The sequence below is a fragment of the Rutilus rutilus genome (assembly GCF_951802725.1).
Source record: "Rutilus rutilus genome assembly, chromosome: 20".
Taxonomy (NCBI): domain Eukaryota; kingdom Metazoa; phylum Chordata; class Actinopteri; order Cypriniformes; family Leuciscidae; genus Rutilus; species Rutilus rutilus.
Window position 1 is genome coordinate 34,940,851 of NC_140225.1, and position 13,769 is coordinate 34,954,619.

Below are 13,769 nucleotides of genomic sequence, written 5' to 3' on the forward strand. Positions count from 1 at the left end.
GCCTATAAATACATACAGGGCAAGTGTACAATACAAGTGGTACTATTTTTTACGACCTTTTAGCCTTTATGAATCATGTCCATGATTTGTTTTTGTGTTTACATAACAAGTGCCACAAAAGTCATCAAGTTCCGTCCCATTCCAGAATTTTTGTTCTGAAATTACCGAAGCTATCCATTAATAAATTGAAATTGAAATTAAATTGAAATTGTTTTGTGCCGCAGGCTGTGTGCAGAACCAACGGCTTCTACTCGCTCCCGATCACAAGCTGGTTCGCTCTGCGTAAAGCCGTTCAGCCTCTGGTGAAGCGTGTGTGTGACACCGACCGCCTGATGTGCAGCAAGACCTGCCTGAACGCCAACGACATCGCCTTCGTCATCGACGGCTCCAGCAGCGTGGGGACCGGGAACTTCCGCACCGTGCTCCAGTTCGTCGCCAACGTCACGCGGGAGTTCGAGATCTCGGACACGGACACACGTGTAGGAATCGTGCAGTACACGTATGAGCAGAGGCTGGAGTTCGCTTTCGGACAGCACAACAACAAAGCCGACTTGCTGAACGCTATCAAGCGCATAAACTACTGGAGTGGAGGAACCAGTACGGGAGCCGCCATCACGTACGCCGCGGACCAGCTCTTCAGCAAATCCAAACCCAACAAGCGTAAGATCATGATTGTCATCACGGACGGACGCTCCTACGATGACGTGAGGGCCCCGGCGCTGGCGGTACATCGGAAAGGTGAGTGCGGCGGTAGGACGCAGTAGGTTGACATCATTATCGAGTTTATAGACCAAAAAGGTGCAGATATATTTGTGATTTCTGATAAACGCTGTTGATATTTGAAATCACCAAAACAAACAACCCCGACCCAACAGGACCACACCCCTATCTTTCATAGCTCCGCCTCCACATTCAGCTATTCGCTATGATACACAGGAAACGACTCTGGCGGAACGACTGCTGTGCCCGCTGCCCGAGGGTATGATGTCATCAATAAGGGGAAGCAATTTGTGTTACTATGATAATACAGGTCGAATGTCTAATTGTTGTTTAGCTTTGAATGCAAAGTCATCCCTTCCATCCCACAAAACAAACACCGTTTTATTTTACTTTGCTTGAAACGGGAGGTGGAGGAGGTTTAGAGGCTAGTTCCAGTCTTATAATAATAATAATAATAATGCAAATGAACAAACAAGCGTAGATGACACACAAGTATATTTTCAAGCAAAAGACAGCATATCTTAGTTCTGTAAAACACTGCAAAACCAACGTTACTCATGTATTGAGAAGAAATAAAGCAACCTCGGTGTCGATTTTCAGGCCTTCCAGCTCCTTAAGGTCTCCGCAGCACTGGAAATCAAAAGATGCAAAAGAGAACTCAATTGGGAACTGTTGCGCTGTCTATTCACATGACGGGTGTGTGAGCCAGAGCACCAGTACCCGATTGAATTCTCTTTTGCGTCTGATCGCGCTTGAATGTTGTAAAAGCACTTTAATGAATGATTGGCTAATCATAGGACAGGCCTACATTCAAACCATCCTCGGTCAGATGCCCTCTCTTGCTTTGCGGAGCTGGTCCAAAGGACCCTTTTAATTAAGGGAATCCAAAGAACCCGCCCCACTCGCCCAGATACCAGACAACCAATCACAATCGATATACTCATCAGATGCATTTCATCACTCCGGCTTGGATACCACTCCACCAACACCGCCTATACATTAGAAGCTATGTTCATCCTAGCATTCTTCGGTTTCCTCCGCTGCTCCGAACTGACCATCACTTCCTTATTCGACCCAAATATTCATCCTACTATTTCAGACTTACAGATCGTAGATAATGAAACCATATCATTCTTCATTAAACAAAGTAAAACTGACAGAGCTAAAAAAGGTCACTTCGTATATATTTTCAATCTACAAACTCCCATCCAACCGTACCATGCTCTTTTTAACTACCTGCAGTACAAACGGTCCACGTCCAAATGCCCACTCGACCCACTCTTCACTAACGACTCCAATCATCCAGCTACGAGATTCTGGTTCCAAAAGCACCTTAAAGCAGTCCTCAACAAATCCGGCGTCACAGCAGATAAATTCTCTAGCCACTCATTCCGTATCGGAGCAGCTACCACAGCCGCACAAAAAGGTCTCTCCCAACAACAAATCAAAACCCTCGGTCGCTGGTCATCGAATGCCTTCAAAACCTATATCAGATCCAGCCGTTTTCACATCAGAAATGCTCACCAAGCCCTAACTAATTAGTTCGTTTATCTCTATCACCTGCTGCGCTTCATTTTTAGTTACTTCCGTTACACCAAACCTTCCGATTGCATCTGGGCTCGCCGCTTGCACGCTCGCTTAATATTCATAGGAAACGTTTTACAATCATATGCAGACTCCCCCATTCGCACGCTGCGACGGCTCACCCGTTCGAAGGCTGGGCTCTGTCCCCCTTCCGAAGCGCTGGTCGAGCCCTCCCGTTCGAACTGCAGTGAGAGCCTGCCCGTCTTAGTCGTCGCCGGACGGCCGCTCGTGTCGCTAGGTGGGCTCCCCATTCGTCGGGCCGCGAGGGGTCTATCCCCGTGCCCCAGCCCCGTCGAAGCGCCGGTCGAGCCCTCCCGACCGAGTTCAGCGGGCGCCCTCCGTCCAACCTGGCGAGGCTTACCCGTCCGATGCCGTGAGCATATAAGTTCCCGTTGGACGCTGCGAGAGCCTTCCCAGTCGAACAGGCAAGCTCGTTCCTTGGTAAATATACCCTTCACATTTTGGGGGGATAAATTCTACGCTCGCTGTCCTACGTTCATCTGGCCTTTTTGGGGGGAGTACTCTGGGGTCGGGCCGAATTCCGAGCTCGGAGCCCTCCCCCTGGACAGCAAGCCAAATACGCATTATAATATTACATCAGATTTCATTAACATGTGAACTCGTGAAATGAAGTTTTATGTAACAAAGTTCGGGAGGAGCATGTTCAGGTAATCATCCAATCAGCACAAGAAGAAGCCAGTATAAATAAAGCCTTCCCTTACCTCCTGTCTCATGACTAATTTCTCAGCATCCCGCCACCACCCCATCACCTCACTTTCAGCTGGGTCTGATCATAGATACCTATGAACTATACATTTATAGGGGGGAGTACTCTGGGGTCGGGCCGAATTCCGAGCTCGGAGCCCTCCCCCCGGACAGCAAGCCAAATACGCATTATAATATTACATCAGATTTCATTAACATGTGAACTCGTGAAATATTTGTAACACTTTAAGCAGAAACAATTCATCACAAAAATGAACACGTTCTTTCTGAATTGCACGCATGCAGCGGACGGTCGCGGTATGGTGCAAACCAGGCTTAAGCCTAACCAGGGCTTGACATTAACACCCGCAAACCCGCCAGGTTGTATTGTACTTGTATTGTTGGTGTCACAGGGCTTGAATTTCGGCGTGGGATTGCGCATTTTACTCATTCCCACAGATGCTCGCACTCAAAGTTTGTGCGCATAAAGCCGCCTCTCAGTACTAAATTGAGTTCTTTTTCTCAGCTTATTGCGCTTAAACAGTCAAATACACACAAAATAATGTCAAAATGCTGGCCATGGCGAGTATGTCACGGGCGTGCAACAAGATGAACCCAAGCGCAGACAGTACACAATACAAACGGGATTTATTGATATAAAACAGAAAACAAAACCCACGAGGGGGCAAAACAACACAGGTAATGGGTGACTAGACTGACAAGGCTTAACTATATAAAGACAATAAACTTCACTAACAAAAACTCTAGACAAAGTATTCACAGCAACAACAATTCACAGATACACATTTCACAATGAACCGACAAAGGACAGCAAACACAAGGGGATTAAATAGGGACAAACTAATGAGGGAACAGGTGAATATTAGGAGGAGATAATTACTAAATGAGGGTAACAAGGAGGGCGGGGCTGGGAAACGAGACAACACAAGCACATGGCCAAACTAATGACCAAGCGCTTGTACACAAAACATGGGTCTGTCATGATCCTGCCACAAGACTAGAGAACTACTAAAACACAAGGCAGAATCATGACAGAACCCCCCCCTTAAGGAGCGGCTACCAGACGCTCCTCAAGAGGACATTAAACACGAGACATGACTGACTGAGACAAAGACACAAACCAACAAAACATGACGAACAACAACAGTGGCAAACAAGAATAAACGATAACAGGATTGGGGTGAAAAATAAGAAAAAACAAACAAGGAAGGGGAGGTGGGGGAAACACAGTGTCCTTGGGGAAAAGTCCGGGGTGGATAGGTGAACTGGGGGTCTTGGGTTCACGGGAAGGGGGCTTAGGACGAGGAATGCGGGATGACTGGGAACCATGAGGAGGGGTCCTGGAGGGAACAGTCCAGGGCTTAGTTGTGACAGGGGTGGCTGAGGAAACACACAGGGTCTTGGGAACAGGGGAAGTCACAACAGGGGCGGCAACAGGGGGAACAGGGGGTCTCTCCGCTGCCGACTTGGACACGGCGCTCTCCGCTGCAGCCTGGGGCACGGCGCTCTCCGCTGCAGCCTGGGGCACGGCGCTCTCCGCTGCAGCCTGGGGCACGGCGCTCTCCGCTGCAGCCTGGGGCACGGCGCTCTCCGCTGCAGCCTGGGGCACGGCGCTCTCCGCTGCAGCCTGGGGCACGGCGCTCTCCGCTGCAGCCTTGACAGGGGCCTCCAAGATCCGGACTAGGCTCTCGAGGTACTTAGATAAAGTATCGGCAGAAACAGACCGCAAAACCTCTTTGGCAGCTGAATCGGCCACGGACCTCTCTGCCGCACTCACCACAGTCTGTTTCCCCACTGCTGCAGCGGGTTCTGGGACAGCACTCACGGCTGCAGCGGGCTCAGGACCAGGCAAGGACGACGGTTGGGAGGTTCCTCTCCTCCTCTTCTTCCTTCTGGGCCGTGGTACCGAGGCTGTAGCTGGACTGGTGACTCTATGGAGTTCCACGGGAATTGGAACAGGCGCTGGGAAGACAGTCCTGGGAGGTGTAGACTCCGTCGACGAGGCCTCTGATGCGGACTCCCAGGACAGCCGTCTTCCCCGCTTGCCGCGAAGAGTAGCCACTTTGGGAGTAGTGGAGAAAACAGTCTGGTCCCCCAGCGTAGCCACGGCAAGAACACGACCCTCCGGGATCACGGGCAGCATGCCAGGTGGAAGTGGGCTAGTGGCACTGGGCGGGTCTCTCCGTGACAGGTGGGCCACCATCTCCTGGAAAGGATGACAGACCAGCCTCTCCCGTTTAGCCAGAGGGGGGATATCATTAAGGCCCGCAATGAGGTAGCGATTAAGGAGGCTCTCAGGTAAAAAACACCTCCTCTCCTCCACGACCCGGGCATACTCATTTAGAGATCGTTCTTCCTGGGGAGGAATTGGCAGTTTTCCCATCTTGGAGTCGGAGATGGCCTTGAGCCACCAATCCTCCAGAGGGTCCGCTGAAGACTGAAGGGACGAGGACAAACTGTCTGCTGGGTTCAGTTGAGGTCGGTTCATTCTGTCACGGGCGTGCAACAAGATGAACCCAAGCGCAGACAGTACACAATACAAACGGGATTTATTGATATAAAACAGAAAACAAAACCCACGAGGGGGCAAAACAACACAGGTAATGGGTGACTAGACTGACAAGGCTTAACTATATAAAGACAATAAACTTCACTAACAAAAACTCTAGACAAAGTATTCACAGCAACAACAATTCACAGATACACATTTCACAATGAACCGACAAAGGACAGCAAACACAAGGGGATTAAATAGGGACAAACTAATGAGGGAACAGGTGAATATTAGGAGGAGATAATTACTAAATGAGGGTAACAAGGAGGGCGGGGCTGGGAAACGAGACAACACAAGCACATGGCCAAACTAATGACCAAGCGCTTGTACACAAAACATGGGTCTGTCATGATCCTGCCACAAGACTAGAGAACTACTAAAACACAAGGCAGAATCATGACAGAGTATTCACGTAAACACAGTCAGTTCCCTTTCAAAAGCTACAATCGATGCTGCGCTGCTTAGCGCATTGGGAACGTCTTTAATCGTGACCAGCTGTGAATATAGTGGAATATAATATTGACCCGGAGGTATTATAGCCTCGGTCGGTGACTTCATCAGCGCACACCCGCGACACAAGGCCACAGCTGCATCGTCAGGTCTTTTGTCTTCAGAGGCCTTTCTGTGCATGTGTGCAAACATCTCTCTCTCTATCTGCTACAGATTTTTTGTTAGGAGTTAGATTCCAACTGGCAGTGTGCAGATTTTTTCTCTTTCTCATCTCTGATCAAAAAAAAAAAAAAAAAAAAAAAAAGCGAAAAGAGTTAAATCAAAGAAAAAGAAATGAGTTAACAACAGAGTAAGCGCTGTGTCCCTCAATGTTCTCGTCCTATGTCAGAACTGGATACACACAATTACTGTTTTGTTTGTTTGGGGGAGGAGCTCTTGCGTTGGAGCAGGGTGAGTGCGAGCATTGTGAGCTGTTCACAGTTAAAATGCTTCGTGCTCGCATTAGCTACTTCCAGACTGCACCCACATTACCATCGTGGGGCTCCCGCATGGATCTGGCTGACGAGCAAGAGACGGGTCCGTCCCTATCGCTTGCTTGATCACCAGATCCACACGTCCCCTCGCGTGATCTCGAAGCGCGCTCCGGTGCTTCTTCGGTTCACGCGGGGGACGATGACGAATCTCTTGGGTCTGCGGACCACGAGCAGCCTACCTCTGAGCATTCCTCTCACAATGATAAATCCATAGAGGAATTGCTCGAGGTGCTTACTCGCGCGGTGGCCAGGTTACAGCTTGACTAGCCAAAGCTTATCAAGCTGCAGGTCAGGCTGGTCCTGCGCTGCACACTATGGCAGTGTTACAGGCGTACCAGGCGCTGCACACTATGGCAGTGTTACAGGCGTACCAGGATGACCTGTTGAAGGACTTGAGTGTGGGAAGTACCATCGATGAGGAGGCATTCACAGAGCTTCGTCGAGCCACAGACCTGTCTCTCCGTGCCACTAAGCAAACGGCCCGTACCATCGGCCGTTCAGTGTCTGCTTTGGTCAGCACGGAGAGGCTCAACCTCACGGGTATCAAAGATAAAGATAGAGTTTTTCTTCTCGATTCTCCAATTTCACCCTCTGGCCTATTTGGCCACCCAACCTCTCCCCGGTCCTTCAAAAGCCAGGGAGGTTAAAAAGCAGAGTGTGGCGAACCACGCTCCCCCTCGCAGGGATTGGGGACATCGCACTCAGCAACCCCCCAAAGCAGACCTCAGGACTGTTATCAATAGAAAGAAGAAGTCCTAATGGTCTGGCGGCCAGTCTGGTGGGGGTAGCCCCCCGCGGGACGGGATGCGTAAAAGACCTGCTTGCCCCTTCCCGTTACCCTCACGAAACCTCTCCATCCCACCGCGTCCGGTGTTTCGGGGGCAACTGTTTCCAGCGAAGTGTTAGATGTTCCTGCTGTCATCCAGGACACAGAACATCTAACATCTCCTCAACAGGAAGTGTTAAAATTGATACCACTCTCAGAGAGTCTGGCAGCGTGGAAACTTCTGCCAGGCATTTCTGCGTGGGTATTAAGCACAGTACAAATAGGATACAGAATCCAATTTATTCGTCGTCCTCCGCATTTCAACCACTTCCGTGAAATCAGAGCTGTCGCATGTACTGTCACAAGAGCTACAATCTCTGCTGAGCAAAGAGGCCACAGAACATGTTCCTCTTCCAGAGAGAGAGTCGGGTTATTACAGCAGATACTTCCTGGTTCCCAAGAAAAATGGGGGTTCGGTCCAATCTTAGATCTTCGAGGCTTAAACCGTACAGTCAAAGCGCTCAAGTTCAAGATGTTAACTGTCAAGACGATCTTGTCACAAATTCAACATCACGATTGGTTCGTCACGATCGAACTGAAGGACGCATATCTTCAAATAGAAATATTGCCACAACACAGGAAGTTCCTGTGGTTCGCTTTCGGGGGCGAAGCGTACCAATTTCGGGTTCTTCCATTCGGCCTAGCCTTCGTCTGTTATGGGGCCCGTAACAGGGGGGCGGCCGCCACCAAGCAGACCATGTCACATTGGGTCAGGGATGCTTTTGCCTATGAGGCGCCCGGTCAAGCTTCGCCAATGGGTCTAAGGGTTCACTCCACCAGAGGGGTCGCCTCCTCTAGTGCTCTGGCAAGGGGTGCCCCCTTACAACTTGTTTGTGATGCGGCAGGCTGGTCCTCTCTGCACACATTCATAAGATTTTATAGTTTGGATGTTCATGCTACTCGGGGCTCCCACGTCCTTGAGTCGCACATCACATCACAATCTAATGTCTGAGGCCGTCTTGCGTTCTTGTGAGCACACCTACACAACCGTAAGGGGTCCAGACACCTTCAAGCACGGCGGTGTGGGTATTCCAGTTCCCAATGCGCTAAGCAGCGCAGCATCGATTGTAGCTTTTGAAAGGGAACGACCCGGGTTACTTGACTGTAACCCTGTTCCCTGAAAAAGTGGAACGAGATGCTGCGCTGCATTGCCATGCTGAAGATGTCCCAGGACTGCTCTTCGGACAAAATATCCTGACGATGCAGCTGTGGCTCATCTATTTATAGCCTTGTGTTGCGGGTGCGCACTGGTGACGACCGAGGCTATAATACCTCCGGGTCAATTCTATTGTCGTGTTACACACAATATTCACAGCTGGTCACGATTAAAGACGTTCCCAATGCGCTAAGCAGCGCAGCATCTCGTTCCGCTTTTTCAGGGAACAGGGTTACAGTCAAGTAACCTGGGTCGTTCTGTTTTAAGTGAACATTAACAGTTGAGAAAGGAAACGCATGTGTAACAGTATGATGGATTTGTGCGTCATGTCTTAAAGTGAGAGCAGCCTAATATACCTGCTGCCAAATTATGAGATAATAATAAAAATATCTATATGGCAGTTTTTCCCCATGGTATCAATGTCAGAATTGTGGCAAGTGAAAATGCTAAGTGGCTAGTAACTTTGGAAAACCACTAGCCACAGTGGCTGGTGAGCAAAAGAGTTAGTCAAGCCCTGAGTCTAACATCTGACTGATTTTTGGGAATGTTGTACCAGGACCAGCCAAGGATGTAGATCTAGAATCACATTAAACGTCATAATTCACAGGCTGTAGCTAGAACTTTTTGGCCCTGAATAATAAAAGTGCCCATTTTCGAGCATATATTTGCGGTGTGATAAGTGTTTTCCTCTGCTGTCTCTCACGCTCCAGGTGTGATCGCGTACTCCATCGGGATCGCCTGGGCAGCGCAGGACGAGCTGGAATACATCGCCACTGACCCGGACAGAGAGCACTCTTTCTTTGTGGATGAGTTTGACAACCTCTACAAGTATGTATCAAAAATTATTAACAACATCTGCAACGAATTCAACTCCCAACCACGTAACTGAACCATTGTGGAATATCACCAAAAATCCAAGGAGCAAGTGCATTTCCACACAGTTACAATTACAGTGTTACAGGTTTAGTGCAGTTAGAAGCGGGCAAGATGTTTCCAGCTTTGAACAAAATACAGTGTGGAAATGGTCATTTAACGATGGCAGTGAATGTGTGTTCAGTGACTTTGGATTACAGTGTGACGGACTTGTATTGGTATGAGAGAAAACACAAGCTTACAGTTTTTGCATAGATTGTGTCAGTTAAAGATTATTTATATTTTACATGCTAAACACAATAATATGAAAAATTACATAATAATAATATCTTTTTTTCATATGGAAAGTTAACTGTCTGCATAAGATAGAAGTGCCAAGCAAAGAAAATGTTTGTTAATTGTAAATGAAAAATCTTTTTTAATGATGGGGAATTTGCATATGTTCAGAAGACAGGATTGTTAATGCATGCATGAACTGACTGATGTTACTGTAATGTACAAGATATTTGTCAAGGCACAAAGGTGACCAGTATTGGGAGTATTATGACTGTTTCTAAGAGAATTTACAGAAAATACAAGAAGAAAGGCAACATTCAGAAAGCTCCGGTTGTGTGGTTTGATGACTCATATCCATTCGAACAGATGTTGATCATAGACCTAAAACGTTTTTTACTTGTCATTTTAAATTCATATATTGAAATTTTTGTATTTGTATATAAAAATTCTTGTATTTTTTTTTTAAGATGACACAATTTGTCCAATATTTTAATGTAATTTTTAATAAAATGATTATTGAAAACCAGCAAATTCATTGATTTGGACTGAAATGTTAAGTGTCTGGGAGAGAATATCTTTAAACTCTGCCAAAATCTTGATAATTATTTTGGGTAATAAATCTGTCAAGCCATAGTATGCAAGCAAATGTGTTTGTTTGTTTCTGTTGTTGTTGTTCTTTACATTGCAGGCACACACAGTCGCACACATGACGAGTAGATTAATATGCTGAGATTTATTCCAAAGAATGAAGTAAAAAAATTGGCCAATGGCCAATATGGTAAGTTAGATGAAATTCAAAACATACGTTCGGGAGGAGCCTAAACATTCAGTTCTGTCAATCATCATTACGAGCACACTATTTAAGCAGCAGACACAACGTCATCTCATTGACAAATTCTTCCGGCAGCCCTCCTCTCCCCTTCTCCCTCTGAACGGGCAGGCGAACTAGTGAATGTTAAGTTAAGTACCTTAAATAATCTGTGCTATTGGTAATTGAATAGAATGGGTGGGTAACAAATTCTGTACTACTTAAGTCCATTTTATTTAGCACTTTTCACAATTCACATTGCTTCAATAAGCTGTGCTATTGAGAATAGAATAGAATAGAATAGAATAGAATAGAATAGAATAGAATAGAATAGAATAGAATAGAATAATTGGGCAACATAAATTCTATACTGCTTATGTCAATATTATTTAGCACTTTTCACAGTTTACATTGCTATTGAGAAAAGAATAGAATTGTCACATTTCTAGTTTTATTATCTTTTCAGTTCTTGTCGGTTATTTCTATCTGGAAGGCCCTGAAGAAATCTTCCCCTCTCAGGTCCCCAGATCCAGAGTCCGCTCTCAAGTCCATTCCAGAGATTGAAACCCTCGAGTGCGTTCTAGAGTGACAAATTCCCGCTCCAAGGATTACAGCATTGCCAATTCCAAGGGTCACAATGCTTTCAGTAAGGGATCTTCCCGAGTCCGCTCCAGTGAGTAAAATTCCCAAGTTTGTTCCAGTGTGTGAAATTCCTGAGTCTGCTCCAGATAGTGAAATCCCCGAATCCGTTCCTATGAGAGATATTCCAGAGTCTGCTCCAGTGTTGGCTCCAGCCCCCGACAACAGTCCAGTGATTGCTCCAGCCCCCGAGTCCACTCCAGAAAGTGCAGCACTGACCATCATGGCTACAGCTATTTTGTGTGTGCTGGCTGCTCACAGGGGTGTAGTTCCTCCCAAGAAGTTTTGGGGGTGGGAGGGCTACCTGTCCACAGCCATGGAGGCTATCCCAGAGCTGCCTGCTCTCCCAGACAAGGCCACTGAAGCCTTCCCAGAGCTGCCTGCTCTCCCAGACAAGGCCACTGAAGCCTTCCCAGAGCTGCCTGCTCTCCCAGACAAGGCCACTGAAGCCTTCTCAGAGCTGCCTGCTCTCCCAGACAAGGTCACGGTGACCGTCCCAAAGCTGCCTGCTCTCCCAGACAAGGCCACAGAAACCTTCTCAGAGCTGCCTGCTCTCCCAGACAAGGTCACGGTGACCATCCCAGAGCTGCCTGCTCTCCCAGACAAGGCCACAGAAGCCTTCTCAGAGCTGCCTGCTCTCTCAGACAAGGTCATGGAGGCCATCCCAGAGCTGCCTGCTCTCCCAGACAAGGCCACTGAAGCCTTCTCAGAGCTGCCTGCTCTCTCAGACAAGGCCACTGAAGCCTTCTCAGAGCTGCCTGCTCTCTCAGACAAGGTCATGGAGGCCATCCCAGAGCTGCCTGCTCTCCCAGACAAGGCCACTGAAGCCTTCTCAGAGCTGCCTGCTCTCTCAGACAAGGCCACTGAAGCCTTCTCAGAGCTGCCTGCTCTCTCAGACAAGGTCATGGAGGCCATCCCAGAGCTGCCTGCTCTCTCAGACAAGGTCATGGAGGCCATCCCAGAGCTGCCTGCTCTCCCAGACAAGGCCACTGAAACCTTCTCAGAGCTGCCTGCTCTCCCAGACAAGGCCACTGAAGCCTTCTCAGAGCTGCCTGCTCTCCCAGACAAGGTCACGGTGACCGTCCCAGAGCTGCCTGCTCTCCCAGACAAGGCCACTGAAACCTTCTCAGAGCTGCCTGCTCTCCCAGACAAGGCCACAGAAGCCTTCTCAGAGCTGCCTGCTCTCCCAGACAAGGCCACTGAAACCTTCTCAGAGCTGCCTGCTCTCCCAGACAAGGCCACAGAAGCCTTCTCAGAGCTGCCTGCTCTCTCAGACAAGGCCACTGAAGCCTTCTCAGAGCTGCCTGCTCTCTCAGACAAGGTCATGGAGGCCATCCCAGAGCTGCCTGCTCTCCCAGACAAGGCCACTGAAGCCTTCTCAGAGCTGCCTGCTCTCTCAGACAAGGCCACTGAAGCCTTCTCAGAGCTGCCTGCTCTCTCAGACAAGGCCACTGAAGCCTTCTCAGAGCTGCCTGCTCTCTCAGACAAGGTCATGGAGGCCATCCCAGAGCTGCCTGCTCTCTCAGACAAGGTCATGGAGGCCATCCCAGAGCTGCCTGCTCTCCCAGACAAGGCCACTGAAACCTTCTCAGAGCTGCCTGCTCTCCCAGACAAGGCCACTGAAGCCTTCTCAGAGCTGCCTGCTCTCCCAGACAAGGTCACGGTGACCGTCCCAGAGCTGCCTGCTCTCCCAGACAAGGCCACTGAAACCTTCTCAGAGCTGCCTGCTCTCCCAGACAAGGCCACAGAAGCCTTCTCAGAGCTGCCTGCTCTCCCAGACAAGGTCACGGTGACCGTCCCAGAGCTGCCTGCTCTCCCAGACAAGGCCACTGAAACCTTCTCAGAGCTGCCTGCTCTCCCAGACAAGGCCACAGAAGCCTTCTCAGAGCTGCCTGCTCTCCCAGACAAGGCCACAGAAGCCTTCTCAGAGCTGCCTGCTCTCTCAGACAAGGTCATGGAGGCCATCCCAGAGCTGCCTGCTCTCCCAGACAAGGCCACTGCAACCTTCCCAGAGCTGCCTGCTCTCCCAGACAAGGCCACTGAAGCCTTCCCAGAGCTGCCTGCTCTCCCAGACAAGGCCACTGAAGCCTTCCCAAAGCTGCCTGCTCTCCCAGACAAGGCCACTGCAGCCTTCTCAGAGCTGCCTGCTCTCCCAGACAAGGCCACTGAAGCCTTCTCAGAGCTGCCTGCTCTCCCAGACAAGGTCACGGTGGCTGTCCCTAAACTGCTGGAGTCTCCTTGGCTCCCTGAGCTGCCTGCACTTCTCTTGTGCCCTGTAACACTGGTATCACGCTGGAGGTTTCCTCTCCTGCCTAAGCCATCCCCTGTTAACCTCCAGAGCGCCCACCCTCTCACCTCTGGGGACACCTTGTGGGAGGGGGCTGTACTGTCATATTTCAAGTTTGTTTTTGATCTGTTCAGTTCTTTTCTATGTTTCTAAGTTAGCTCATTAGTTGTTATTTAGTTATGTCATCCTCTGTCTCCTGCCTGTCTTTCTATGGAGATTATTGTTAATTATCTGGTTAGCTCCCTTGTTTGCCTATGCACTTAAGCCCTCACTTTCAGTCTCTCCCCTGTCTTGCACTGTTGTTGTTTGTCGTTAGAGTTTAGTTGGTTGTGTTCCT

General features: G+C 48.9%; 1 protein-coding gene across 1 annotated transcript in view; it reads left to right on the plus strand.

Moving 5' to 3' along the window:
* The window catches only part of vit (vitrin), a 40,673-nt gene extending 30,352 nt beyond the window's left edge, over nucleotides 1-10,321 (plus strand). Inside the window, exons 22-23 of the mRNA XM_084391822.1 lie at nucleotides 225-738; nucleotides 9,260-10,321. Coding sequence (XP_084247948.1) covers nucleotides 225-738; nucleotides 9,260-9,438 — 693 coding nt within the window. The 3' untranslated portion in view covers nucleotides 9,439-10,321. The remainder of the gene's footprint in view (nucleotides 1-224; nucleotides 739-9,259) is intronic.
* The last annotated feature ends 3,448 nt before the right edge of the window (nucleotides 10,322-13,769 follow it).